Source organism: Anopheles gambiae, chromosome 2 (genome assembly GCF_943734735.2).
Source record: "Anopheles gambiae chromosome 2, idAnoGambNW_F1_1, whole genome shotgun sequence".
In the NCBI taxonomy this organism is placed as follows: domain Eukaryota; kingdom Metazoa; phylum Arthropoda; class Insecta; order Diptera; family Culicidae; genus Anopheles; species Anopheles gambiae.
The window spans coordinates 47,974,905-48,001,406 of record NC_064601.1 but is presented as its reverse complement, the minus strand read 5'-3'; the positions used below and the strand labels follow the sequence as shown (position 1 = coordinate 48,001,406).

Below are 26,502 nucleotides of genomic sequence, written 5' to 3'. Positions count from 1 at the left end.
AAAAATTATATTTGTTTGTTTCTGTTGCCGCTGCTGGTATTTCAAGCAGATTCATTCTCGCTCTCTCTCTCCTTCCCTCTATTTGCCTGCAAGGAGATGGTCCCCTTAGAGTACTAGAGCAAAAAAGGAAACACCGACCCAATCAAGAATCAAGTCTGGTCGAGAATGAATGCCAGTACCCAGGGCCCAGTACACGGGCAGACGAAACACGACGATAGGAATGTTTAATAAAAAGTCTGACATGACGCTCGGGGAGAAACTTTGCACCATGTCGCAGGCCAAAGCTCGGCCAAGGGAGGAAGCGCCGGCATCCAATCCGTACACCGGAACCAACTCCCGGTGCAGCGAAGAAGAGTTTCTGCAACGCTTTTTGCTTCGTTTTCTTTTTTTTGCGTAAGCCTGTGTACAGCATCTAGCAATTCTTTAAGCAGTAAATAATTAATCAACCCCTGCGGTTAGCTCTATTCAGCTACAGCCTGGAGTTGAAAGTTTAACGGTCTAATAGAAATAAATGAGTCTGCTATAGCAACAAAATTTAACGAATATTTCATTACCAGCATAAAATCAATTAATGATAACATACAAGTGGTTCCTAAGCCAAATCAACTAATACATACTGAAGATCCGAGACATTTGTTCAACTTCAAAACAATATCCCTGAATGATTTAAAAACAATTTGTTTCAATCTAAAAAATACAGCGGCTATAGGGAAAATAAATTCAAGAGTGATTAAGGATAGTTTTGATATCATTGGAGGACAGCTTTTATCAATAATTAACGAATCTTTGGTAACTGGTATATTTCCAAAAGTGTGGAAGATATCCAAAATAATTCCTATTCCAAAAGTTCCTGGTACTATTAAGGCAGAAGAATTTCGGCCGATTAATATCTTGCATATATTTGAAAAAATATTAGAATTGGTAGTAAAAGAGCAGCTAATGAATCATCTTTCCACTCATGGCTTATTGATACCAGAACAATCTGGATACAGAGAAGGACATTCCTGTGAAACTGCACTTAATCTTGTATTGTCTAAATGGAAAGGTTTTATAGAACAAAAATATGAGGTGCTTGCAGTGTTTTTGGATCTCAAACGTGCGTTTGAAACTATAGCGAGACCTTTATTATTGGACACCCTGCAATCTTTTGGTATTCAAGGAGTTCCTCTAAAATGGTTTACAGATTATCTCGATGGAAGAACGCAAATAACCTCTTTTTTAAATAGTTCTTCAGATCCACTAGAAAACACCCTGGGAGTTCCACAAGGAAGTGTTTTAGGGCCAATCTTGTTTATCATGTATATTAACGACATAAAGAAAATATTGCATTATTGTGAAGTAAATCTGTTTGCCGATGATACAGTATTATTCATCGCAAAACCTAATTTAAAACAAGCAGAGACTCTATTAAATCTAGAACTTAATGTTTTAGATGGCTGGCTAAAATATAAAAAACTGGCTCTAAACATTAATAAAACCAAATACATGATCATATCAAACAAAAATAATCAAGAACAGCTGTGTATTTCAATAAATCAAGAACAAATAGACAATACTGCTGAAATAAAATATTTAGGGGTTATAATTGACAATAAATTAACGTTTGGGCCCCACATAGATAATGTCATAGCGAAAGTAGCAAAAAAAAGTGGTGTCATTAGCAGGCTTAGCAAAGATTTAAACTTTTTTGGTAAACTGCAACTTTACACATCGCTTATTTCACCACATTTGGATTTCTGTGCTTCTATTCTTTTTCTTGGCAATAAAACACAGATACAAAGATTACAACGTATCCAAAACAAAATTATGAGGGTGATTTTGGGTCTTGGTTCAAGAACTTCTTCTAACGTTATGCTTGACATCCTGCAATGGATGTCAGTGAAACAAAGAATAGTATATCAAACAATGATTTTCATACATAAAATATTGAATGGAATGTTACCAAGATATCTCGGGGAACAAATAGTTCTAGGAACGGATGTCCATCGTTACCCTACTCGTAGATCAAATGAACCGAGAACACCAAGCTACCTTTCATTAAAAGCACAGAACTCCTTATACTATAAGGGAATTCGAATGTATAATTCGATGCCAAGAAAAGTTGTTAACGCCACAAGTCTGGGAAATTTCAAAAAGGAATGTGCACTGTATGTGAAGCAGGTTATTTAGTAATGTGGTCGTGAAGTGTTTTAGTATAGTAGTATAGTGTAATGTAGAATGTATACTTCTAGAAGTGCTTGCTTGTTTGTATTGTGTAATAGTATTTAATCATAACCGCATTTATCTACTTGATGATGATGGTGCATTTTTTAATTTGTTTTTGTTTAACAGCTATTATGAAAAAATAAGATAAGTTAGAATAAAATTAAAAAAAAATAATGCGAGTCTTCAAAGATTCGAGACACGCGCGCGTATAGTGGACTTTGGGGTTTAGACCCACTGGTTGTAAGATGATAGGACTTAGCGGCACCTTATCGGATTCATTAGTGGGTCGAAAACATTCAATCATCCACTCGAGTGTTATGTAGAAATATTACTTTCATTTTTATACCTAAATATCTTTAAGATAATTTCGTCCTTCTCGAACCTTTGAAGGGGAAAGTGGAGGGACCATCATCATCATCATCATCATCATCCTGGATCGCTACTTAGCAACACCGGTAAGCAATGTTTGGCGCTTGCTGTTCCCCGCCCATTTGGCTACTTTCTCTTCCGGTTCCGAGCTATATGCTTCATTAAAACAAAGAATCCTTAACTTCTCATTACAATTTCCGAACCAGTTGATGCACAGGTGACGTTTGGTAGTAAAAGTTCTGGCACGAGGTTTGAACTAGTGCCCGAATAGTACTTTAATGCGACGTTGTAATGAGTACGGGTAGTTCGGTTCGATTACACGGTGTCCAAAACACGAACGCGCTACAAATAGTAAATGTTGGATGACATTTTTGCCGCGAAGGAATGTAGCCGGCAAATAAACCGCAAACAGACTCGACAACCCTTATCAAAACCTTTGTTGCCTTTGTTCCAAAATTAAGGGGTTGAAACTCATCATTGAAGGGACAGAACCGTTTCACTCCCAATTAAGATCGCCCGAGCCACTAAAGCGGTGGAAGTTATTGGAATGCTTTGAAGAATGTTTTGGAAACGATAATTAGAAACTGCTGCCTCTCTACGTTGCTGTTGTTGTTGTTGTTGTTGTTGTTTCGGTTGATTACTTCTGGTTTGTTAACGTCCACTTGAGTGTCATAGTTTCAAAGCATCGGCAGCAGCAGCCAGGAAAGCAGCAGTGCCAAGAAAGAACCAGGAGGAAAGTTTTCTGATTATCTAGTTGACAAATTTCAGGACGAAACGTTCCGACAATGTTCCCCGGTGCGCTAATCGCGTGTATCAATTACGTTTGCGAGTCTATTGGATGTTTGCTTCGTTTGGGTTGGGATGTTTTACGAACGCTGCTGCTACGGCGGTAAGCATTGGATTCCCACCGCGATCGTGGGTCGAAAGGTGTATACAAAAAGCTAGCCCAACTCCAAACACGAACGCAACTAGAACGGAGAACTTCGACAGCTCGTTCTCGCGTCATTCGCTGAGCCGAACACGAAATTACACGATCACCAGCAGAGACAGCGGGCATTGTAGTCGATTGTCAAAATCCAATTAAATTAATAATGCTTCCCCCCCCCCCCCCCCCCTTCAAAACGGTTAAGTAGAAGCACCATCGCCGTCTTCGGACGACAGCCTCCCGCAGTTCGGTCCTGACCAGAGTTCCGACCTTGTCAAGGTGCCTTTGTGTCGAGACGGTGATGTGATGGGGACCAACCGTCACCCGCGGTTTGCCGAGATGTGCCTTATTCCTGTGCGCGGTGGAACATCGGAGCAAGATTGTTGCCAGTGCGAGAAGACACAAACAGCGCGCCGGACCGGTTGTTCTTGCGTCCCGCTGTGACGGAACCAATCCGGTAACGTTTTTGGGAGGCTCAGGTGAAGACCCACGCGGGAAGACAAGTGGACTCCCGCAATGGTTTATATCAGCCACTCGGCTCGAACGAAATATAACTAAACGTAGCCACCGGTACCTTGTGGGAGCCCAACTATCTTGATCGGTTTTCGGTGGGACGATCATTAATCGCACAAATGTTGTGAAAATTATCTTTTCAATTCCCAGCAAATACCGTACCGCAATTCATTCCAACGTATTCGCGGTAGTAAACCACGACCACTGGTGCGAAATTAACGCAACTCGCGGCAGATGATAAATAATAAAAGTGGTGCTAATCATCGTACACCGGATCGGTCGACGGTGGATAGTGCCGCACTTTGAAGTTGTGCTAATTAGAGCAGGGTGCATAAATTATTGCAACCCTCATTTCTAGCATTCATTTTATGCATGGTGCACCCACTGCACGCCCTAATGTAACTGTGCCCGTCAGCCAAACCACACATGGAGGATACGCGTTGTGGTTATGATTGTCAAATAACTTTATCATTTGCGAATGAAATTACATACCCTGCATGTGTGTGCTTGGTGGGTAGACTAAAATGAGATTTTGAATTCAAAAAGAAGATTTCAATTCCATCCCGTCCTTTCCCAATGCCGCTCTAAGCCTTGGGGTACAGGTGCATGCCGACTGACCGATTAGAATTCACCGTTGATTGGCGGACACACACACACACACACACACACACACACACACACACACACACACACACACACACACACACACACACAAACACTGACAAAGGCACGGAATGCGGTGTCACTGCTTGGTTGATTAATGCTTGGTAGCTAATTTCGGTGAACACGGTAATTCTAGTACGCTTGTTCTGCACAATGCCAATGCGGCGGGATGAGGTGCGTTTGGTGGCTTGGTGGCTTCATAAATTATCATCGCATCGGAGCGGGAGCCACGTCGACCGATGACGGTCAAAAGCCACCTGAATGTCTCAATTATCCAACGCACTAATTACCGTCCAATCCTAGGATTTCACCTCCTGCCTTCCATCGAAGCGCACTTGGCCGGCTTCCTAGTATGGTTGGCGAGTTGGACAAAAGGCGCGGCGCGGAAGGAGGGTTGGCTTCCGCTTACATCGCGCACCGGCTGCTGTCCGGTGATCCTTCGGCCAGCACCGTTTACCTGGGATCCGTCTTCCGGGCCAGCCTTCAGACGCGGGAAGTACCGTTCAGATTCTCGAAATTAAAGACTCAAACCCTTGTGCAGGATTATGTTCCGGGTGGGCGGGGACAGGTGGCCGGGAAGGAGCTGTTGAAAGGAAAGCCCGAACACCGAGCGCTTTGCTGTCGACCGGTGAAAGTTTTTAGATGAAATATGTTTCTTCTCAATTCAAGGGGCCCGGCCCCGGTACACTTGCACGGCTGCAGAGCTGCAGGGCTTCGGGGCGGCTCATCCGGATTATGGACGACTAAATAAATAATTCCAAGCGTATGTGGCGTAGTTGAATGGGCTTTCTTGACGAATGCAGGCTGTGCTAGTGGCTGCCTTAGCATGCAATAAACGCAACAAGTACATGTTATTTTCTTAAACGGTAGCTTTTTGGTTTCTACTGCATGGTTAATACACTTGGAGAGGATAGTTTAACAGGAATTAGCAGAACATACTAAGATATACGATTCCTGTTATTTTGGATGAGATGCCATGTAAACATATCTTTTTTACATTTCATCAAGTTTTACACAAGTTTTTTTTACAATTCAAGATACACATTTGCTTGAATTTGAACAAAACTCTAACGTAGAGTTCAGTTCTGCAAAACGCCGGAACAAAATGGTACATTTCAACGTGCAGTACAGATATCCTGAGACGATCCGGCTCGTTTTCATTCCAGGATATTCATGGCACCAATCAATGTTCGATCGATTTAAGAGAACAATTGAGTGTCATGACAACATACGTTGGTGTCAGTCAGATGCAACAAGCAATAATGTTTAACACGAACTTGTTAGACGACTTTTTGTGAAAAAATAATATGTTCGTCAAATGCTCGTTATTTGATTGTGCGTTAGTATTTATATAACGATTATGTTTAAGGCAGTTCATGTAATTTAGGCATTTATGTTCGTTGTTAAGTAATGCAAGTGCGTCTTCGGCATGTTAAGAAATGGTGTTAACAATATTATTAAAAATATTGTAAAGTAAGGATAAATGAATATATATTCTTGGAAACAGCTTGTGAAAGCTTTTACTGACTTGTTTCTAATTTCCGATTCAAAAAAGCTCACAACCAAATTTAATAATTTAGTTTTTTTCCATCATATAATTTAGCTGTATATTCAAAATCCTTTTTGTTGTTGAATTTTTAAATAAAAAGAATTAACCATTGCAGGAAATGTTTACACTTGAAACAGTATATCAAAAAACGTAATGAAACAAACATATATGTTGTTTGTCAAGGTACGTTGAACAATGTACCAAAACTTGATACACTGCACGAAGAAGAAAAAGGTTATGTTTATTAATTTAGCTTCTATAAAAATTATCAACTTTCAACCTTCATTACACAGTATGCAATTCTGAAACTAAAGTCTCAAGTCTTGCCGAGTTTAATGGACATATTCATTAAATTGATTAGAGGTTTGATAAAATCAAATTACTCGAACTCGTAAATTTTAGATCCTACTCATCGTGAATCACACGAATCAAAAGACGTTTATTCAAATCTTGGAATCATTTTATAACCTCGAACCATAGTTCTCAAGTATATTTGCTCTATCGAATGCCATCTATTAGTCAACTCAATTTAATGTAGCATCCAACGTCACGTAAAGCATTCCCCATAGTACATTTTTTATCCAAGTATCTAGATCCATTCATTCTGAAGAAGCTAATATCCTTTTATCATCGTATCCGTTCCCTTGGTCGAATCTAAAGAAACTCGGCTGGTTGGCTAGTGAGGATAATTTTACGTTTAACACCCTTTTAAAAAGCGTTCAATACGTTCGCCAGCCAACGATATATAAGCCACAGCCCAACCATTCTAAGCACCACCATCGCTTGGCCCAGCAACCCCGATTGCCTGGGGGAGCATCCATTCTAAGAAGCAGATTGCTATCAACGAAATTGATATTAGCGCAAAACGAAGGCCGTAAAACCGTTCACACCACTTCGATCGCAACGATCACACGGCATGAAATCAAATTTTATCCCACCATACCATTTTCGCAACACAGGGCGCGCGTGGCCTCCTTCGCATTCGCCATTGAACCATAGAATATCCGAAATGGTGGGCTGCAGCAACTGTGCTAAAGGTGTTACCGTGTCCCTTTGCCATACAATGCACCGTGAACATTCCTCCCGTCAATCGGCAACTTTACACTCTCTGGTGGGCGCTCTTGAAAGGAAATGGGGGAAAACGCAGACAATGTATCAGACAGTTGATACTTTACCTTTTCTTCTATTTTTTTTGAATGAAGTACAAAAAAATGCCATACGCTCCAGCGTATTGCGGATTGCTGTGAATTTTTTATCTATATTCTCGCAAATTCCATCCGCCTTTTCCGCTCGGAATTGATTGAATGAACGATTCCGTCCTAACACGTGGAGTGGAAAGCGCGTGATAGGACGGGAAGGATAAAATAAACCATTCGATGGGATACTGCTTAAGGAGGGAGTTTTCATTGATTTGGCCAAGCGGCACAAGTGAAATGCTTTCCCGCTTATGGTTAGAACCTTTTCATTCGCCTCAAAGAAAGTGGCGCCTAGCAACGGGATAAGACTAGAAGAAGATGGAGCAGACGCTGCCGGCTTAATCGAATCGATATTGCAAAATAAGAAAGACCACTGTGTCGGTTTTCCTACACCCAAAGACACCTGATGCTCCCAAACCGCCACGCGTGCGGGCCTGGTGTCGTGGTCGTTGCCTGGGGCTACCTTTGATGGTGTAGCAATGGAGCAGCCAGCACACACCCCAGCCCATAGCACCGGCAATGGATCTGCTGGTGGCTCTTGTGACGTGCGCTTAATGGTATTCAATTTACCGACGTTTAATACCAACGTTTCGCCGGTGCTTGATTGTGATTGTGAACTTGTCAGGCGACCGGAAGGCATTACTTACGTCCCATCAAACAGTTACGCAGCCGGAGGAATGTTACGGTTCTAATCGCTTTCATTATTAAATTCGGATCATTGTTGACATCACGGCAATCTTCGTTCGATTGAAGAATGTTGCTATGGTTGTAACACATCCGTCGTGCTGGCTTACCAAGGAAACTGTCGCTTAATGTCAGTTTCCATTCAATCGGGAAGACATTTTCGGGCTCTTGAGAGATTTGAAATAGGTTAGATTTAATGAATTTCATTTATTTTTGTATGTGCTAATCCCACTTGATCGTATGTCGCACAAGGAAGAGTTACAGTCAAATTAATAAATTTCAAGCTCATCAGGGCTCCCAACCGGGCCATAAAATTGCAAACGTTGTTGAGAACGCTCTGCCGGCTTATGCACTAAGTCACATCACTCATCGCATAATATCGCTTACAGCTCGAGACATAATTAGATAATTAATCGCCTAAACAGCTCCCCCGTACTGCCAGCCGCTTTGGTCCGGAAATGTGTGTGCGATGGTATGATCCCAGCTACAACCTGTTGCCGTTGGGCTGACCGTTTGCTCATCTAAACCACCTAAATCATAATCGACTTCACCGCCACCGACGCCAAACAACATACACACAACATCACCACATGCGCGTTTTGGTCATTATCGTAAATTCACCCGTTCGACAGTTTGTAGTTTCCGTTACGACTGGCCGCGGTAGGCCGTGGTGAGGTCAGCTGGGGTTGGCCTGCTGCTGTTGCTGGTTGTGCACGAATGGCCCCCTGAACTATCGCACCAGTGTTGCCGATAAATTCTTATCCAATCAGAAAGAAAACAATACACACGATCGCGCGCAACCTGGGAGCATCGCGAGATCGACCGGCAGGGCGCGTACCGATCATAATCATTTGTTCGTATTATAAATTTCATCGCGTTTTCAAAACAAAGCGGGAGGTCAGCTGGACATCGAAACTCAGCCTGTAGGCTCCGTTTCGGCGAGTTAAAGCCCTTACCACAGACTCCACAGCCACAGGAAAAGTGTGAGGTGAGAATCGGTCCGTCATAAAGCGGTTAATGATCGTTCCCGATCGCGACATACACAGGAAAGCTCGTATCCCGGGATACGAACATGGAATGGAAGGAACTGGTACACAAACTCACAACAGGTTCCGTGCACCCTCCCGTGGCGTTGGTGCTCCGAATCCTGACAGCAAGATAACGTGTGGAACAGACATACAAAACCTGCGTCGGTCGAGTTTGAGCCGCGGTGTCGTGCCGAGAGCTTCACAACGTTTGGGAAAGATCAGCGGGAGACACGTTATTTGATGTGTGTGTGTGTGTATGTGTGCCCTGAACAGCCTCCGCCCTTTTGCACGAAGCTTTGCACGGCCCCGGCCGTAAAGAGCTCGACGGATCGGTAGAATTGACATGATGAGAGCTTCTCCGGCTGTCGCCGCGGGACATCAAGTTCAAGGGCTGGTTGTACGTTCTGTGCCAACGCGGAACTCAACAAGTGCATTAAACTATGTACTACTTCTTACCGATCGATCAGACAATCGTGGCAAGCGATTCGCATCGGAAACAAATTCTTAAATGCGAGAACTTCTGGCCCAACCAGCTCCATCCTAATAATGATTTATAATTTTAAATTGTATCGACCGATCAACGCTTTCAGTTCGCCGGGTGGATCTGGGGTTGGGGCAACAAAGGCAAAACATAAGCTCAGCGTGTATCGTTCTCCACCCGTTGGCGATCTCTTTGCTTGACGGCTCAAGGTCCCAATCGAACGCTGCCCAGGAAAAAAAAACCAAACGCCAACAGCAAAAAAATACCTGCGAACCGAACAGCTAAAGCGGAAACAAGGAGGGAAAAAACAACATCAACCCAAACATACGACGTCGTGGACAGATTTGGGAAATTTATTGCCTCTAAAGATTATTGGAGCTATTAATTTATCTTTATTATCGCGGGGACGCGCACGCACGCACGGGCATTCACGCTACGCCAACACTCGCGCGCGCATCCACATTAAAACACGCGAGCGGCGTTTTCGCTATTATTGGCCATTTCCAAACCGACTATCCGCCTAAGGCCGGCTCGCGCGTGCATGGCTTTGTGCCGGGAAGAGTAGCAACAATGTGAGTGTTATTTTTTTATATAAATCAACGATAATATTCGCTTCGGTGTAATGAAAATAAATAAACCTGATTGCTTTATGTGAAGAAGCAGCACGATGCGAGTCGATTTGTTTTTCCTGTGGAAAGTTTATTCGGGCGGACGAATACTGTACAGTATTTCGATGCGCTTCGGAAGGGAATAAAATAAAAATTTCTCCACATTGTACCCAGACATACCCTGTTTGCCAGAAGTAAACTTTCATTTACCATTCCACAGTAGAACCGTGCTGTACTTCGCTGGCCCTGTCACACTAATGCATTTATCTGATTCAACGAGTTATTTAAACTCCAAAACAAGAGCTACCAAAAAAAAGCATCACCATTCCCGGGACGTAGGATTTGTTAGTGTGTCAATCTTCCCATGAACTATTTGTCCGCCGTCGTCTACTGTTCGCGGCGTCAAATTTCACTTGCCGGTCGAGCCTTCATTCACATTTATCACAACTTTGCGTCCATCTCTTTTGATCTTCTCCGGTGGTTTCCCCGCTGCAGATTTACTGCACAGCCTCACTGCCCACAGGCCCATCCTCTCCCCACGGTTGTATGCTTTCAAACTGATTTATGACCTAAAAGCTGCATATCACGCGCGCGAAGAGTGGTTGATTATTTCGCCCCGTTCTGGTCAAGAATCCATTAAACCACCGCGGCCCATCAGCGCAGCCCGCGCCACAAAGGGTCCATCACCTTTCGCCTGCGACATAAAAGAAGGCAAACACACATACGCGCGCGCGGACACGGGCCATGTTAATATTTCATTGGCTTTAATTACCCACGACAATCAGATGATGCCCAGGCTGGCGCTAACGCTAGAACGGAACGGCTGGCAATGCACCACCACCACCACCAGCAGCGTGGTTCGGAAGCTGATCCAGCGTGGTCCAAAAACGTCCAATCCTCTGTCGCCGGCAGCAGGCCGGGTGCACCAGAGAAGACCGCGATGGCTTTGGACCGATAGCAGGCCGGGCGATGGCTATCAGGGACGTTTGCCCATCATCAACGACCAACAAAAATATCGCAAAAAATACATCACACAGCACACAGGCTCGGCAAAGCTCCGATGCGGAGGGGGGGGGGCGCGGGTAAATGAAGAGGTGTTAAAGCTTGCCGGCCGGAAGGGTAGCGACCACCTTGGGCAGAATGCTTCGTCGACGAGGTGACAGGGAGTTTGCTCCAAAAATATCACCCTTCCCCATCCCGCTCCCCAGCGTACGCTGTATATGCAAACTGCCACCATTTTGCCCGCACATTTTCCTCCTTTTTGCCTCTGTCACACTCGTAATAAACGCGGCAAAATGAATATTTTCCGCATTGTTGAGCCCGCTGAAAAGGCGACCACTATCCGGAAGCTTTCACAAACACCTCGTCTCTCAAAGCCAGACCGATGTGTATGTGTGTGTGTGTGTCTGTGTGAGTGAAGTACATGCGTGCAGTTTACGCTCCAGACACGAGATATAGGTGGAAAAAAGCATTCTGGCCACAGTAGGGCATACACATACACGAAAAAGAGGAAGAGTAGCATCCGGCGCGACATTTTGTCCCTCTCCGCGATCCCCAACCTATAGCCCCGGGCGATTGTGCATCTCCGCCCGTTTTTGGGGGCTACCTCATTCCGTTCCACACCGATGGTGACATATGACATGTGCGACATGTCGTACTTCCGCCCGGGCACTGCTTGTGGTGCGGTTGCCTGGGCACCGACCATGGCATCACACACACACGATACACACGATAAGCACACGAAGATCCTCGGCACTTTGCGGAGATTGACTCTCGGCTCCTCTCTCCATTTCTCTCTCTCCCTTTCTTTCTCTGTATTTCTGTGTCTCTTGGAGCTGGTTTAAATATTCATAGCTTTACCTACTTTACCGTCATTCATCATTATATCCTTTTCGGAACTAGCTGCCTTGGTGAGTGGGGCAGAGTGCGGGAAGGCGGAGTGAAAGTTGGCAAAGGCTTTCCGCACTGCAACCACGACGGAACTAACCAACTTGTCAGGTTAGCAGTAGCAGCAGCACCAACTTGTGCTAGAGGACACCCGTGAGTTATCAGCAACGGATATGACGGATGCGAGGACGGCTGGCACGCCGTGCCGGTGGTTTGGCGGGCACCTGATACCCACACATCTCCTTCTACCCTCTCGGCAGGGTTGAACAAATCTCGGCAGCTTGTGGGGATTGTTTTGATTTTCTTCGGCAAGCTTTTCTTTCACACTTTTCTCGTTCTCGCTTGTCTTTTTTTGTGTGCGGGGACGAATTCACCTAGACCTAGAAGGGGCGAAGCATGAAAGGAAGAAGTAAGCGTGGTGAGCATCTCGTAGCGAGATCGAAAAACTGGAACTTTTGAATTATTGAAACCGACGCAGTGTACGACATGCATGACAAGCGAGCATGTCACTGGGCGCTCTGAAGCTTTTGATGCCTCCTGTCCCGGTGTACGGGTGGAGTCAAGAGCTTCGGTCAAGCATAGTGTCAAGCACGTATCTGCGGAAGGAAGGCAGTGAGGGAAAGGAGCGAAAGCAGCGAAAGGATCACATGTTCGCCCGCCTGTCTAGGTGTATCCTCTTTAGTGCTCTTAATGAGTAAAGCTTCCGTTTGCATACGCTTCCTTGTGAACGGCGGCTCCACAGGGACACCGGGCTTGCACACGACCCAGTGCCCAGTGCTCGAGATGTGTGCTCGAAAGGACGGATGATGGCCAGCTTCGTCGAGATTGAGATGCACGTTTTCACACGTGCACCAGCTACACACGCTGGTGACAGTGATATGAAGGGGCTACCCCTTCATTGCAACGGAGGTGCATAATAGGTGCTGCACGGAGCGTATGATTTCGACCGCAATCTGGTCAATAAATCAGCGGACGGATCGGCGAGCAATCGAACGACCGCAGCACTGTCGGTCACTATGTCACTAAGCGATGGTGAAACGGAAGCCCAAATGGGACACTCCGTTTCCGGCCAACGCACGGGGTGATTTTTCGCGCGCACTCTGCGTGCGTGTTGTGTGATTTGATGGCTTTTGGTGGTCAGAGCTGCTGGTGGTCCTGGCATAACGATATCAAATTTCAACGGAAGCATCGAAAGGCCAGATTGGTGTAAAGTGCGTGGGTCAACAAATTAAGCAAGGTGTTGATTATTGGAGAAAATTGGTGAGAGATTTCGTGATTGGTGTGTTGTTATTGTGGTATTTTTAATTATTTTATCACAAACTTTAATAGTTGAATAGTGTCATGATATAAAACGGATAATCAATTTTTTCAAATCATGCTTTACACCCCTTAAATATTGCTTTCAATTTAAAAAAAGGGATGTATCACAAGAAACCCAAAACCAAAATTTACATAACAACTATGAAAAACATCTGATTTCATGCTTTAAAAAAGAATAAATAATCAATTTGCAAATTGTTTGTTTGTAGTAAGTAGTAATAAACATTTTGTCTTGTTTCCAGGCTGAACAATTCATTTATATATTTTAATGCACTTGGTTCATGAAAAAGTTAGTTACTGAAACTATTGTTTGGCTTATTTTTATTATATTAGAGACACTGATGAACTGTTTTCGTCAATTTTGAAATCAAAATTATGGACAGTGTAGATGTTCAACTACTTCCGCGTGTTTCATGATATATTAAAATAGATAAACAGGAACGTAAAGCTTTCTTATCGAATCATAAAGAAACTTGACCCATTGTGCGCCATTGTCTTCGCCACCAACGACGATCAGAAGTGGTAGGTCCAATCAACTGTCTGCCACAAAACGGATTCGCCGGTTCGCTCCGTCGTCCGGATGGCCGCCTCGTGTTTCGGCACTCCGGACCGGGCTGGCTGGCTTATCTTGATGGACACTTTCGCATCGTCCGCCAGAGGCTGGACTGCTGCTGCATCTCATCGAGTGTTTTAGGCAGCACACCCTTCGCACAGTTCACACTTTCAACCTGCAGAACGGTGCATAGCCGGTGTGCAGCAATATGTGCGTTTGCGGGCGTCCGGTATGCGTGGCCGTTGTCAGGTCGTTTCCTTACAGCTTCAAAAGGAACGAACGAACGGCCACATCCTCCGTGTCGCTGTCATGTGTCGGTATTATTGAGTTATTATCCACAAACGGCCCCGATTTCCACAGCCCCTTCTTTGAAGTGGTACGGCCACACTGGTCCATAAAAGTCATATACCGGTCCGAGGGAATGTAGCAGGAAGTCGACAGGAAAGCAGATAACGTCTTCTTCTTCCTCTTGTCCACGCCCAACCCTCTGATTATCGTTCCTTTTCCGGTGATACTCGACCGAAGCCCGAACAGAACGGCGACAGCCCAGGCCCGCTTGTTTGGGTCTAAGTCTGCTGCGAGAAATGTCTCCTTTTCACATCCACTCTACCACTCTTCTACGCTCAATGGCTCGACCTAAGGATAGGGACACTATGTGCGTGTGTGTGTGTGTGTGTGCCTGTCTCTTAGAACCCTATGAATAAAATTAGCATAAAATTTGATGGATGTTTCTTGTCTTCCAGCGGTCGGCTAGGCGCCCGGATCTTGGGACTCAAAATCAAAGCCCATCTTCCATCATCGCACCGCTGGATGTCCGAGGGATTTAAAAAAAAAGCTCCGATACTCCAGCCATTCATGCAAAAAGGCTCCGCGTCAGGGTGCGCAACGTGACGGTATTTGCTGCCCAGGAAAATTATTGCACCGAAAAACCATGGGATGCGCCTCGTCCTGTAGGCCCCCGGATCGGCCGTACAAACGAACCAAAGCTAAAACAAACGTTCTTGCTTATCTGTTTGGAAGAGTAATGCAAGTTTATTGTTTTACAACTGTTTACCCTCTGCTGCGAAGGGTTTGGGTTCGTTGCCTTGGTGCCCGGGCCAGGTCAACCCAAGCAGAGGTGCTAAATGGTGAAGCAAACCCAAAGTTCGTCACCGTGTAAGCACGCAGACTGGTCGTGGGTGCAATTCCAAGGTTCCTGTTCGGACGAGTTCTTTGGCGCCGTCCGTCCAAGGGTAAAGCAATCCTTCAAAGTGGACGACGGAAGAACTTTTTTTTCTCATTTTGACAGGATCTTTATACCACCAGTTTGCTGCTACAATAAAAAAAGTGTCTCCAGTTGCTTCTGAAGGGTGGATGTTACGATTGCTGTAAATCGACCCACTTAGAAGCGCCCGAAACATCACCGAAATATCCCGCGCTCCTGTAAAGCAGCAGAAAGGAAAACTCAAAGAAAAAACATGCAAGAATGCATCTTCAGAATTCATTTTAATGGTTCACAAAAACTGAGAAGTACACTGGTTCCTCTTTACTTTCAGCAAATAACCCTTAGCTCCCCCAAACCCAAATGTTCGGCGTGTGGGTGTGTGTGTTATCTGTATCATCATAAAATAAAGCTGGCCATGAGGCAGCGAGGGAGGCAAGCTTTTCACACCGGAAAACTCCATTTGGAACGGTTACGAGAATGGACGCGTTTTCTTTCGCCAGAACCGCCCGGTTTTGGAAGCGTTTTTATCGCTTCGACTTGCTCTTATCATCGTTGGGCGATTGGAACACACGGTGTCGCGGAAGCAGGGGAGTGCAAAGTTTTAAATTAGAACGCCAGTGTACCTAGCTTCCGCCGGTGGCAGTGGAATGTATATTTAATTTTTCCTACCCCTTACACTCGCGCCTCCTGCTCATCTCCTGTTGTCTGTTTGTTTTATAAAATGAAACTGTCTAACCGCAAATTCACAGCTGCGTCTTATTGCTATCCGTGTTACGTCTTTCAACCATCTACGGGAAGTGTGCGATTCTTTTCGTTTTTGCTGTTGTTGTATTGCGTATCTTCGCTGTGCCAAACACGGAATAATCCAAGGAGACGTTGTCTCGTTGCTGCTTCGGCCAGAACGGCGTCAGAAGAAAGGGGGGCGCGCGCGCGCTTGTTAAGATCATCTCCCTCGTGGAGAGTTGCTGCTTACCCGCTCCCGTCGTTTCCGGTCCGTGCTGGCGGATAAGGATCTTTCGATCGCGGTAGCCATGAACATAAATAATTAATAAAGATGTGTCAAACGGAGGGAAAATTGGAGTTTTATTGTTCCTGCCACCAGCGCTGCCACCAGAGAGGCCCGGGATACAGCCAAGAATGGGGTTTGTGTTTGTTTGGGTTTTCGTGGAGTGTTGTTTCTTTTTCGTATTTGCTTTCGAGTGTCCTTTTCATTGACCGTTTGTGCGCCGTGTACGAGACGCTGCCTCCCTTTGTTGTACCTTTGTTTTCGGTTTCAGCCTTACTTTTACCTTTATTCATGTTGGCGCGGGGGCAATCATGCGTACGATTCTTCGCAGCGAGCCCACGTACACGGTAAAGGTGTGAAATGGTACTTCCCGGGTGCGTTGACGATGCTGAAGATTTCCGACGAAATTGGTAACCGATGAATATTCAAGTAATAGGGCCCGAGGTAGCAGCCAAATCCGCGTACTGGTTTGCTCCCAGCTCCGAGAATAGCGTTACAAAGTCAGCTCGAACCGACGGAGGGAAGGTCAATAGACGTAGGGATGAATTTAAATGCCGAATGTTCCTACAGTAGCTTGTTACTGGTGGATGCATTTTCTTTTAAATTTTAGTCATTTTCTTTCAGGCAAACACGTCTTTCCACCGGATGTGTGTTTCACTTCTCGCTTACAACGCTTTAAGGAATTAAGTCGGAGAACAAATTTAGATGCATATATTCAAAACGCAACAGCATTCGTTATCGATAGCGTTTTCTTTGAATCGGCTCAATCATGTGGAAAGAAATTATTCGACGCAACATTCTCGCTGCTGCGTGTGAGCAATACAAGCAATACTCTGCATTTGTGCATGAATTATCGGTATGGGTTTGATTTAGCGTTAAGTTGGTTAGCATTATTCATGAAACATTGCCCGAACGTTGGCCGAAGGGATAAATCAGTGCGGGTAAAAGTTTATTGTTTTTCGAAGCACTACCACGTGTTGCGTTTGCTGTGTCGCGTATTGTGTTCGAGAGCTAGAGTGGACTTAATCTTTTAGAACTGTTATTCGTTTGGGCTAGATTAAATTTAAAAACAAATTAAATTTTAGAACAGTTTACAGATGAGTATTATATTTTACTGGTCTTGAACAAATTATATATTGTTTTGATCGTGAATATACGATGGTAAACTGAATGGTAGAAACTCTTTTATTCTATATTTTTTTAATAATATGCCGATACCTTTTTGATTTTATGATTAATTTTGATATTACGACTAGATATAGCTAAAATTAAATCTCATAAACGAATAAATGTATCGGAAACATGCGCACAAGCGTAATATGAAATTTTGTTTCCTGTACAACTTTATCGAAAAGAATAATCAATAAAATATTTTAAATTATACCTTGCACCAAGCACGTGGTAAAGCCGTTAATTGCTCGGCTAATTAGCCCGATCTGCAGCTCTAATATCTTTTGGACCAAATTCCCTATACATGTTCGAGAAAAAAACAATTCAATTTAATATATTGTTCGCAATTGTTAAACAGTTTATTTAATATAAAGCTGTACAGGCGGTCCCCGAGATACACGGTACCTCTTATACGCGGATTCGGAGATACGCGGTTTTCTAAAATTGACAATTATTTGAGCAAATTGTACTGATTTAACACATCAATTGCAAATTGCCAAATAATTTCCGTTTTGATCGAATGTTAAAAACTATTTCAAAAGGTTTAAAACAGTTATATTCAGTCAGAATCATATCAAATAATTCATAAAGTGACTAAAACCGCCCCCTACTTGCAAAATTACACGAAAATTTTTGATATTTTAGCTGGAAATCACGAGATTCGACTTACGCGGAAATTCGAGATACGCGGTATTTTGCGGCCGTTTTCGGTCCCCATTAACCGTGTATCTCGGGGACCGCCTGTACAATAAAAAAACTTACATACGAAAAAATTAACCAAATTTAATGTATATTTACCCACTATTCAAATCAGGCAACGGTGCCCATGCAGCAAAAACCAGGTTGAGGTTTTTGTGTCGTTAATTTTTGTAAAAAATACTTTTTGAGAAGAATGGACTTGATTTTCACTTAAAAATAAGTCTTCTTTATGTTCAGTTTTAATCTGTTAAATTACTACATATATTGAACTTTATCAAACATAAAATAATTAGTAGATATTTCATGAAGACGCTACCACTGTTCTGTGTCTTCCATCAGTCAAAAGTGACATTCGCTTTGCACAATGAAAAGGAACAACAATAACAAATCTGCCGGTTCAAAACTACAATTTGTTCCTTGTTGAAAAATTTAATTATGATTTAATTGACAAAAGTTATTCCAAAGTGATTTTCACATTTATCTTTTATAAGGAACTGCGACAGGATGAATCGTTTACCATTGCGTGCGCGTGTGCTGTCTGAATGTTTTCGAAGTAAATCATTGGACCCGGTCGCTGTTGTTGAACATTCTTTAGCGCAAATAGAATGCCATAAGCATCTGAATGCGTTTGTGCGTGTATCATCGGAAAAGGCGCTGGAACAGGCGAAGCAGTCCAAGGATCGTCACGATGCAAACAGTCCAAAAAGCGTCATCGACGGAGTAACAATTGCGGTGAAAGATAACTTCTGTACCAAAGGAATTCACACTACCTGTGCCTCTCGGTAGGGAAAAACATGACCATGGTTTTGTACTTGTAAATAAGCATTAACCATTCACAATCTCCACAGAATGCTGCAAAACTTCATCCCCACATACGATGCAACGGTCGTGGAGCGGTTACAGGCGCATGGCGCCGTCATAGTTGGTAAAACAAATCTCGATCAGTTCGGCATGGGCTCTGGCTGTATCGATTCCATCTTTGGACCTACGCGAAATAACTGGAGCGAAGATACAAACGATGATCGTTTTCGTATTGCCGGCGGAAGTTCGGGTGGATCGGCTGTGGCCGTAGCTGCAGGGCTATGTTATGCCGCCCTTGGATCTGATACGGGCGGATCGACCCGAAATCCGGCTTCCTACTGTGGGATTGTTGGTTTAAAACCGACCTACGGTCTTGTGTCCCGCCATGGACTGATTCCGCTGGTAAACTCTATGGATGTTCCGGGCATAATGACGCGGACCGTTGATGATTGTGCGTCCATGTTAAATGCCGTTGCCGGTCCGGATGTCTATGATTCCACGACGGTAAAGAGACCATTTGAAAGCATCGCACCACTGGAAAAGCAAATGTCGCTGAAAGGAGTCCGAATCGGTATTCCGATCGAGTATCACTGCGATGGCCTTGAGAAGGAAGTGCTGGAAACGTGGACAGTCATAGCGGACATGCTCGAATCTGCCGGTGCTACTGTGAAAGCCGTGTCCCTGCCCAACACTGCGTCCTCGATATTCGTCTACTCCATCCTGAATCAATGCGAGGTGGCCAGTAACATGTCACGGTATGACGGAATCGAGTACGGCCATCGTTCGCAGGAGGACAGCAGCACGGAACAGCTGTACGCTCGAACGCGGGCCGAAGGGTTTAACGGCGTGGTGAAGAACCGAATTCTGTCCGGCAACTACTTCCTGCTCCGCGAGAACTACGACAAATACTTCCAAAAGGCGCTGAAAGTGCGTAGACTCATTGCGGACGATTTTGTCCGTGCGTTCAAGGAAGTGGACGTGCTGCTCACTCCGACAACACTGAGTGAAGCGCCACTCTACAAAGACTTTGTGCAGAGCAACAATCGGGATCAGTGCGCCGTGCAGGACTTTTGTACACAGCCGGCCAATATGGCCGGCATACCGGCGATCTCGATTCCGATCCGACTTTCTTCCCGCCAACTGCCAATCAGTCTACAGCTGATGGGAGATCATTTTACTGAGCGAAACCTTCTACAAGTCGCCAGCTGGATTGAGAAGCAGGTTGACTTCGTTGCAAATTATAGCTAAAAGCAGCAAATAAAAGTAGCCGTTAGTGGTTCCGGTTAGCTTACACCGCGAGCGTTTCGTGAGCGTTTTATTTGATGTAGCTGGCCAGGGTCCGGGCGACGAAATTGTTCACCACGATCCAGAACACCACCGAGATGGAATTGGGCACTTTCGTCGGGAAGTTGATGAATCCACCGAACGGTTCAAAGTTAAAGTTGTCGCCGAACACGATGACGGTGGAGTAGCGGTAGAAAATGGAAATGTACATCATGCACAGCCCGACCACGGCCATCCCGCCGTAGTGCAGTCCGTACTCGTACGCAACGCGCTTCACACCATCCCGTCCTTTGGCCTCGTTCAGCGTCACTTCCAGTTTGCCAATTTCACGCTCACACCGGACGTACCGGGTGTACTCGTCGCGCATGGAAATTTTCGCCAGATCGGAGCGTAATTTGGCTATTTCTTTCCTCCGCGCTATCACTTCCGCACTATCCCGGCATATGAAGGGCAGGATCTGGCAGGAAACGGGGCAAATGTTGGCGAAGGTTGTAATAGAAGGTTTTTGAATGAAAGTACTTACCATTTTCGTAATCTTTGATGCAAACGCCATCAGCAAGGACAGCAGGGAAATGACGAATATTAGATACATCTTTCTATGTCTGCTGGCGAGGAAAATTCAGCAAATATGATTCTTGTTTTGATTTTTGCCATGCAGGCAGAGGGATTGTTGTTTTGAAATGGGAAGCTGTGTCCAGAGTGACCAGAAATACCGATTTATCTGTATTCCTACCGATTTTTCATATGCCTACCGATTTACAGATAAGCCTCCTAAAACTACCGATTTTTCATTTAACCTACCGAAAATCACAGAATTTTGATTTTTCAGTCGTTTAAGCTTATTCTGAGGCGCTTGGGATGCTGTTTCAAGGATTGCTAACCTCATTTGTTACTTATCGCGCTGATGCACGTTTGTTTGCCTGGCACTTTTTATTTTTATCCGTTAAAATTTAATGTTCATAAAAAGTAGAAAATGTCAGTTGCGTGGATTCCAAGAATTGCTCATCAAAGAAAATCATTTAAATTTGAATCTCGCTGTCTGCGGTTAAAGCTTACCCGACTTAGTGCGTGGCCACGGAGCTGAAAAAATGTTGAAATTTTTTTCAACTTTGTCAAAATTGCTTGTCAACTGCAAAAAAGAGCTTTTCTCGTGGCCGCACCAAAAACATACACAAGAGCGAAAAAAAGCTCCAACATCTGAATATCATCGATATTTTGTTCAAGAAGTACTAAATAGGTACATAAATCAATTAGAATCATGCATTTTAGCATTATTATCATAACAATGGGTCACAACTGCGCCAAATAGCTGTTTGTTTTCGCTTTTTCACCAACGTCAAATTTTTCAACTTTTGTCAACTTTTTTTCCTGGCTGCTCCAGGTTACAAAATTTTGACAAAAGCTCAAAAAAGTGACAAAAGCTCACATTTTGAAAAATTTGTCAGCATTTTGTCACTCCCATGGCCTTTCGCTTACTGACAAAGAGAATGAAATTTTCAGGCGAGGGGTAGGTAGAAACACACGATGGGGGTCCAGCCCAAGATCGGATCCGAAGTCCGTTGTTTTGGGCTAAAATTAAAAATGGCGGATGGAACGCTACCACGGAGAGAATGCGCTCTATTGCATGCCTTTAAAATGCATGAGGCGCTCTCACTGAAAAGAACGCTCGCTCGCGCTGTTTCATTGTATTTTCCTTATACCCCTTCCTTTACACGGACTTGGTGCACCCGAATCAAAAGAAAAACTTTAATACATCAAACTTGGTTTATAAAATGTTGTGAGCTAACCTGGACCGGATGGATTGCTACTAGTAACTCACCGTTGGCGCGTGAGTGATCATCGGTTGATGTGTGCGTGCAATCCATCCGGGTCATCGTTTGCGCGGTCAGCGGGGTCGACCGGCGAACACGCCGGCACTTGGCAACTGGCAACTAAGGATAGCGCACGGAAAGGGAACGGCGGGAAACAGTCTTCGTTTTTACGTTAGAATAACGTCTTTTATGTTAATACAGTTATATGTTCGTTTATGTTACAAACGCGTGTACCTCTCTGAGTAATAATAACCGAAGAAGAAAAGGAACATATCATAAAAGACGCACACTTTTTCATTATTTTTGCTAGTAGGGTAAAAAGAAATTGATCGTTAAAATAATGGATTATATTTAAATGGTTGCGTTCTCAACAGTGCTCCGGCCGATATCTGCCAATATAATCTGGCCACACTGGTCCGCAAGTCAGGCGAGCTTTTTGGCGGCCACCGTCGCAAAACCGTCGCAAAACGTCAAAATTGGCGTCGCATGTACTGCAAACCGACGTCGCCAGCGAGCGAAACTCGCAACGATTTCGAGGCGCTGGCGACGGTCGTTTTTGACGTTTGGCGACGGTTATTCACCTTTCGAGTGAGCTTTTGCCCTGCGGGCCAGTGCGGCCAGATTATATTGGCAGATTTCGGTAGGAGCACTGTTGAGAACGCAACCATCCCAAATGCCACAAATCCACTAAACGACCACTAAACGGTTTCCAAACGACTCAAGTTCTCTACCTAAACGGAATATAGAAAGACTTCGTTTAGCAGACGGCAAACGACTCATGCATTCTAAAAAAAGCGAAAAAACTGGTGGCGCTCTCTGTTGGTGGGATACCCCAACCAGTTGAGCTTCATCGCTTTGAGGAGAGCTTTCTCATTTCCTCTGTACTGTTGTATGGTTTCGAATTGAAGTTATGCATCGCTAGAACTAGAACGGCGATACGATTGTTTAAATACTAAACTCCAACGGAAATCACCAGCACCGAAGCAAGTGAGATTTGAGTAATGGTCGTTGGTGTTGATACCCACGTATCTGACCACACGACCATTCATATAGATTTTTGCACGGAAAGTTAGAAGGCTATATAGGTCATGATTAGATGAAACTTGCCGAAACACATTGCAAGAAAAGGATAGCAATATAATAATCAGTTTTAATACGCCATCTATTGATCAAACCAATGAAGCTGTGGAGCTTTCATTTTTTTTTCTATGGATATTCAATTTTCCAGTCGTTTAAGCTTAATCTGTGGCGCTTGGGATTTAACCAAAGTGAATGTATATATCAGGTGGGCTTATGGTGTTCTTTATCACCAATACATCGACACACAATTTGACGGTTTACTCCATAACAAAATCTAGTATGCCTTGAAGTTTAAACAAAATCTCGCAGAAATTGTATGTGGTTTTGCTCAGACGTAGCACAAAGAAAAAAACCAAAAAAACCTACGCGACGGCCAGTTCTTGGATTAAAATGATGATCTGAAGATTACTGGATAACAACCCAAGTGCCACAACTTTGTGCAGAGCAACAATCGGGATCAGTGCGCCGTGCAGGACTTTTGTACACAGCCGGCCAATATGGCCGGCATACCGGCGATCTCGATTCCGATCCGACTTTCTTCCCGCCAACTGCCAATCAGTCTACAGCTGATGGGAGATCATTTTACTGAGCGAAACCTTCTACAAGTCGCCAGCTGGATTGAGAAGCAGGTTGACTTCGTTGCAAATTATAGCTAAAAGCAGCAAATAAAAGTAGCCGTTAGTGGTTCCGGTTAGCTTACACCGCGAGCGTTTCGTGAGCGTTTTATTTGATGTAGCTGGCCAGGGTCCGGGCGACGAAATTGTTCACCACGATCCAGAACACCACCGAGATGGAATTGGGCACTTTCGTCGGGAAGTTGATGAATCCACCGAACGGTTCAAAGTTAAAGTTGTCGCCGAACACGATGACGGTGGAGTAGCGGTAGAAAATGGAAATGTACATCATGCACAGCCCGACCACGGCCATCCCGCCGTAGTGCAGTCCGTACTCGTACGCAACGCGCTTCACACCATCCCGTCCTTTGGCCTCGTTCAGCGTCACTTCCAGTTTGCCAATTTCACGCTCACACCGGACGTACCGGGTGTACTCGTCGCGCATGGAAATTTTCGCCAGATCGGAGCGTAATTTGGCTATTTCTTTCCTCCGCGCTATCACTTCCGCACTATCCCGGCATATGAAGGGCAGGATCTGGCAGGAAACGGGGCAAATGTTGGCGAAGGTTGTAATAGAAGGTTTTTGAATGAAAGTACTTACCATTTTCGTAATCTTTGATGCAAACGCCATCAGCAAGGACAGCAGGGAAATGACGAATATTAGATACATCTTTCTATGTCTGCTGGCGAGGAAAATTCAGCAAATATGATTCTTGTTTTGATTTTTGCCATGCAGGCAGAGGGATTGTTGTTTTGAAATGGGAAGCTGTGTCCAGAGTGACCAGAAATACCGATTTATCTGTATTCCTACCGATTTTTCATATGCCTACCGATTTACAGATAAGCCTCCTAAAACTACCGATTTTTCATTTAACCTACCGAAAATCACAGAATTTTGATTTTTCAGTCGTTTAAGCTTATTCTGAGGCGCTTGGGATGCTGTTTCAAGGATTGCTAACCTCATTTGTTACTTATCGCGCTGATGCACGTTTGTTTGCCTGGCACTTTTTATTTTTATCCGTTAAAATTTAATGTTCATAAAAAGTAGAAAATGTCAGTTGCGTGGATTCCAAGAATTGCTCATCAAAGAAAATCATTTAAATTTGAATCTCGCTGTCTGCGGTTAAAGCTTACCCGACTTAGTGCGTGGCCACGGAGCTGAAAAAATGTTGAAATTTTTTTCAACTTTGTCAAAATTGCTTGTCAACTGCAAAAAAGAGCTTTTCTCGTGGCCGCACCAAAAACATACACAAGAGCGAAAAAAAGCTCCAACATCTGAATATCATCGATATTTTGTTCAAGAAGTACTAAATAGGTACATAAATCAATTAGAATCATGCATTTTAGCATTATTATCATAACAATGGGTCACAACTGCGCCAAATAGCTGTTTGTTTTCGCTTTTTCACCAACGTCAAATTTTTCAACTTTTGTCAACTTTTTTTCCTGGCTGCTCCAGGTTACAAAATTTTGACAAAAGCTCAAAAAAGTGACAAAAGCTCACATTTTGAAAAATTTGTCAGCATTTTGTCACTCCCATGGCCTTTCGCTTACTGACAAAGAGAATGAAATTTTCAGGCGAGGGGTAGGTAGAAACACACGATGGGGGTCCAGCCCAAGATCGGATCCGAAGTCCGTTGTTTTGGGCTAAAATTAAAAATGGCGGATGGAACGCTACCACGGAGAGAATGCGCTCTATTGCATGCCTTTAAAATGCATGAGGCGCTCTCACTGAAAAGAACGCTCGCTCGCGCTGTTTCATTGTATTTTCCTTATACCCCTTCCTTTACACGGACTTGGTGCACCCGAATCAAAAGAAAAACTTTAATACATCAAACTTGGTTTATAAAATGTTGTGAGCTAACCTGGACCGGATGGATTGCTACTAGTAACTCACCGTTGGCGCGTGAGTGATCATCGGTTGATGTGTGCGTGCAATCCATCCGGGTCATCGTTTGCGCGGTCAGCGGGGTCGACCGGCGAACACGCCGGCACTTGGCAACTGGCAACTAAGGATAGCGCACGGAAAGGGAACGGCGGGAAACAGTCTTCGTTTTTACGTTAGAATAACGTCTTTTATGTTAATACAGTTATATGTTCGTTTATGTTACAAACGCGTGTACCTCTCTGAGTAATAATAACCGAAGAAGAAAAGGAACATATCATAAAAGACGCACACTTTTTCATTATTTTTGCTAGTAGGGTAAAAAGAAATTGATCGTTAAAATAATGGATTATATTTAAATGGTTGCGTTCTCAACAGTGCTCCGGCCGATATCTGCCAATATAATCTGGCCACACTGGTCCGCAAGTCAGGCGAGCTTTTTGGCGGCCACCGTCGCAAAACCGTCGCAAAACGTCAAAATTGGCGTCGCATGTACTGCAAACCGACGTCGCCAGCGAGCGAAACTCGCAACGATTTCGAGGCGCTGGCGACGGTCGTTTTTGACGTTTGGCGACGGTTATTCACCTTTCGAGTGAGCTTTTGCCCTGCGGGCCAGTGCGGCCAGATTATATTGGCAGATTTCGGTAGGAGCACTGTTGAGAACGCAACCATCCCAAATGCCACAAATCCACTAAACGACCACTAAACGGTTTCCAAACGACTCAAGTTCTCTACCTAAACGGAATATAGAAAGACTTCGTTTAGCAGACGGCAAACGACTCATGCATTCTAAAAAAAGCGAAAAAACTGGTGGCGCTCTCTGTTGGTGGGATACCCCAACCAGTTGAGCTTCATCGCTTTGAGGAGAGCTTTCTCATTTCCTCTGTACTGTTGTATGGTTTCGAATTGAAGTTATGCATCGCTAGAACTAGAACGGCGATACGATTGTTTAAATACTAAACTCCAA

General features: G+C 44.2%; 3 protein-coding genes across 3 annotated transcripts; 1 reads left to right on the top strand and 2 right to left on the bottom strand.

Annotated features, from left to right (window-relative positions):
• Positions 1-18,409: 18,409 nt before the first annotated feature.
• LOC1270907 (glutamyl-tRNA(Gln) amidotransferase subunit A, mitochondrial) lies at positions 18,410-20,152 on the top strand. The gene is made up of 2 exons (XM_309611.5): positions 18,410-18,842; positions 18,909-20,152. Exons 1-2 carry the CDS (start codon positions 18,565-18,567, stop codon positions 20,107-20,109), a joined length of 1,479 nt encoding a protein of 492 aa, XP_309611.4. The 5' UTR covers positions 18,410-18,564; the 3' UTR covers positions 20,110-20,152.
• On the bottom strand, positions 20,139-20,837 carry LOC1270889 (guided entry of tail-anchored proteins factor 1). The gene is made up of 2 exons (XM_309610.3): positions 20,669-20,837; positions 20,139-20,602 (listed from the first exon to the last, which is right to left on the bottom strand). The coding sequence occupies exons 1-2, from the start codon at positions 20,735-20,737 to the stop codon at positions 20,177-20,179; spliced, it is 495 nt and encodes a 164-aa protein (XP_309610.3). The 5' UTR covers positions 20,738-20,837; the 3' UTR covers positions 20,139-20,176.
• Positions 20,838-23,721: 2,884 nt separating this feature from the next.
• On the bottom strand, positions 23,722-24,567 carry LOC133392266 (guided entry of tail-anchored proteins factor 1-like). The gene is made up of 2 exons (XM_061652359.1): positions 24,252-24,567; positions 23,722-24,185 (listed from the first exon to the last, which is right to left on the bottom strand). Exons 1-2 carry the CDS (start codon positions 24,318-24,320, stop codon positions 23,760-23,762), a joined length of 495 nt encoding a protein of 164 aa, XP_061508343.1. The 5' UTR covers positions 24,321-24,567; the 3' UTR covers positions 23,722-23,759.
• Positions 24,568-26,502: the final 1,935 nt, after the last annotated feature.

Bases quoted from the DNA above. Each gene is read 5' to 3' on its own strand.
- LOC1270907 (XM_309611.5), top strand. From the start codon at position 18,565: ATGAATCGTTTACCATTGCGTGCGCGTGTGCTGTCTGAATGTTTTCGA. The intron at 18,843-18,908 runs GTAGGGAAAAAC...CAATCTCCACAG, and splicing joins CACACTACCTGTGCCTCTCG to AATGCTGCAAAACTTCATCC.
- LOC1270889 (XM_309610.3), bottom strand. From the start codon at position 20,737: ATGTATCTAATATTCGTCATTTCCCTGCTGTCCTTGCTGATGGCGTTT. The intron at 20,603-20,668 runs GTAAGTACTTTC...GTTTCCTGCCAG, and splicing joins CATCAAAGATTACGAAAATG to ATCCTGCCCTTCATATGCCG.
- LOC133392266 (XM_061652359.1), bottom strand. From the start codon at position 24,320: ATGTATCTAATATTCGTCATTTCCCTGCTGTCCTTGCTGATGGCGTTT. The intron at 24,186-24,251 runs GTAAGTACTTTC...GTTTCCTGCCAG, and splicing joins CATCAAAGATTACGAAAATG to ATCCTGCCCTTCATATGCCG.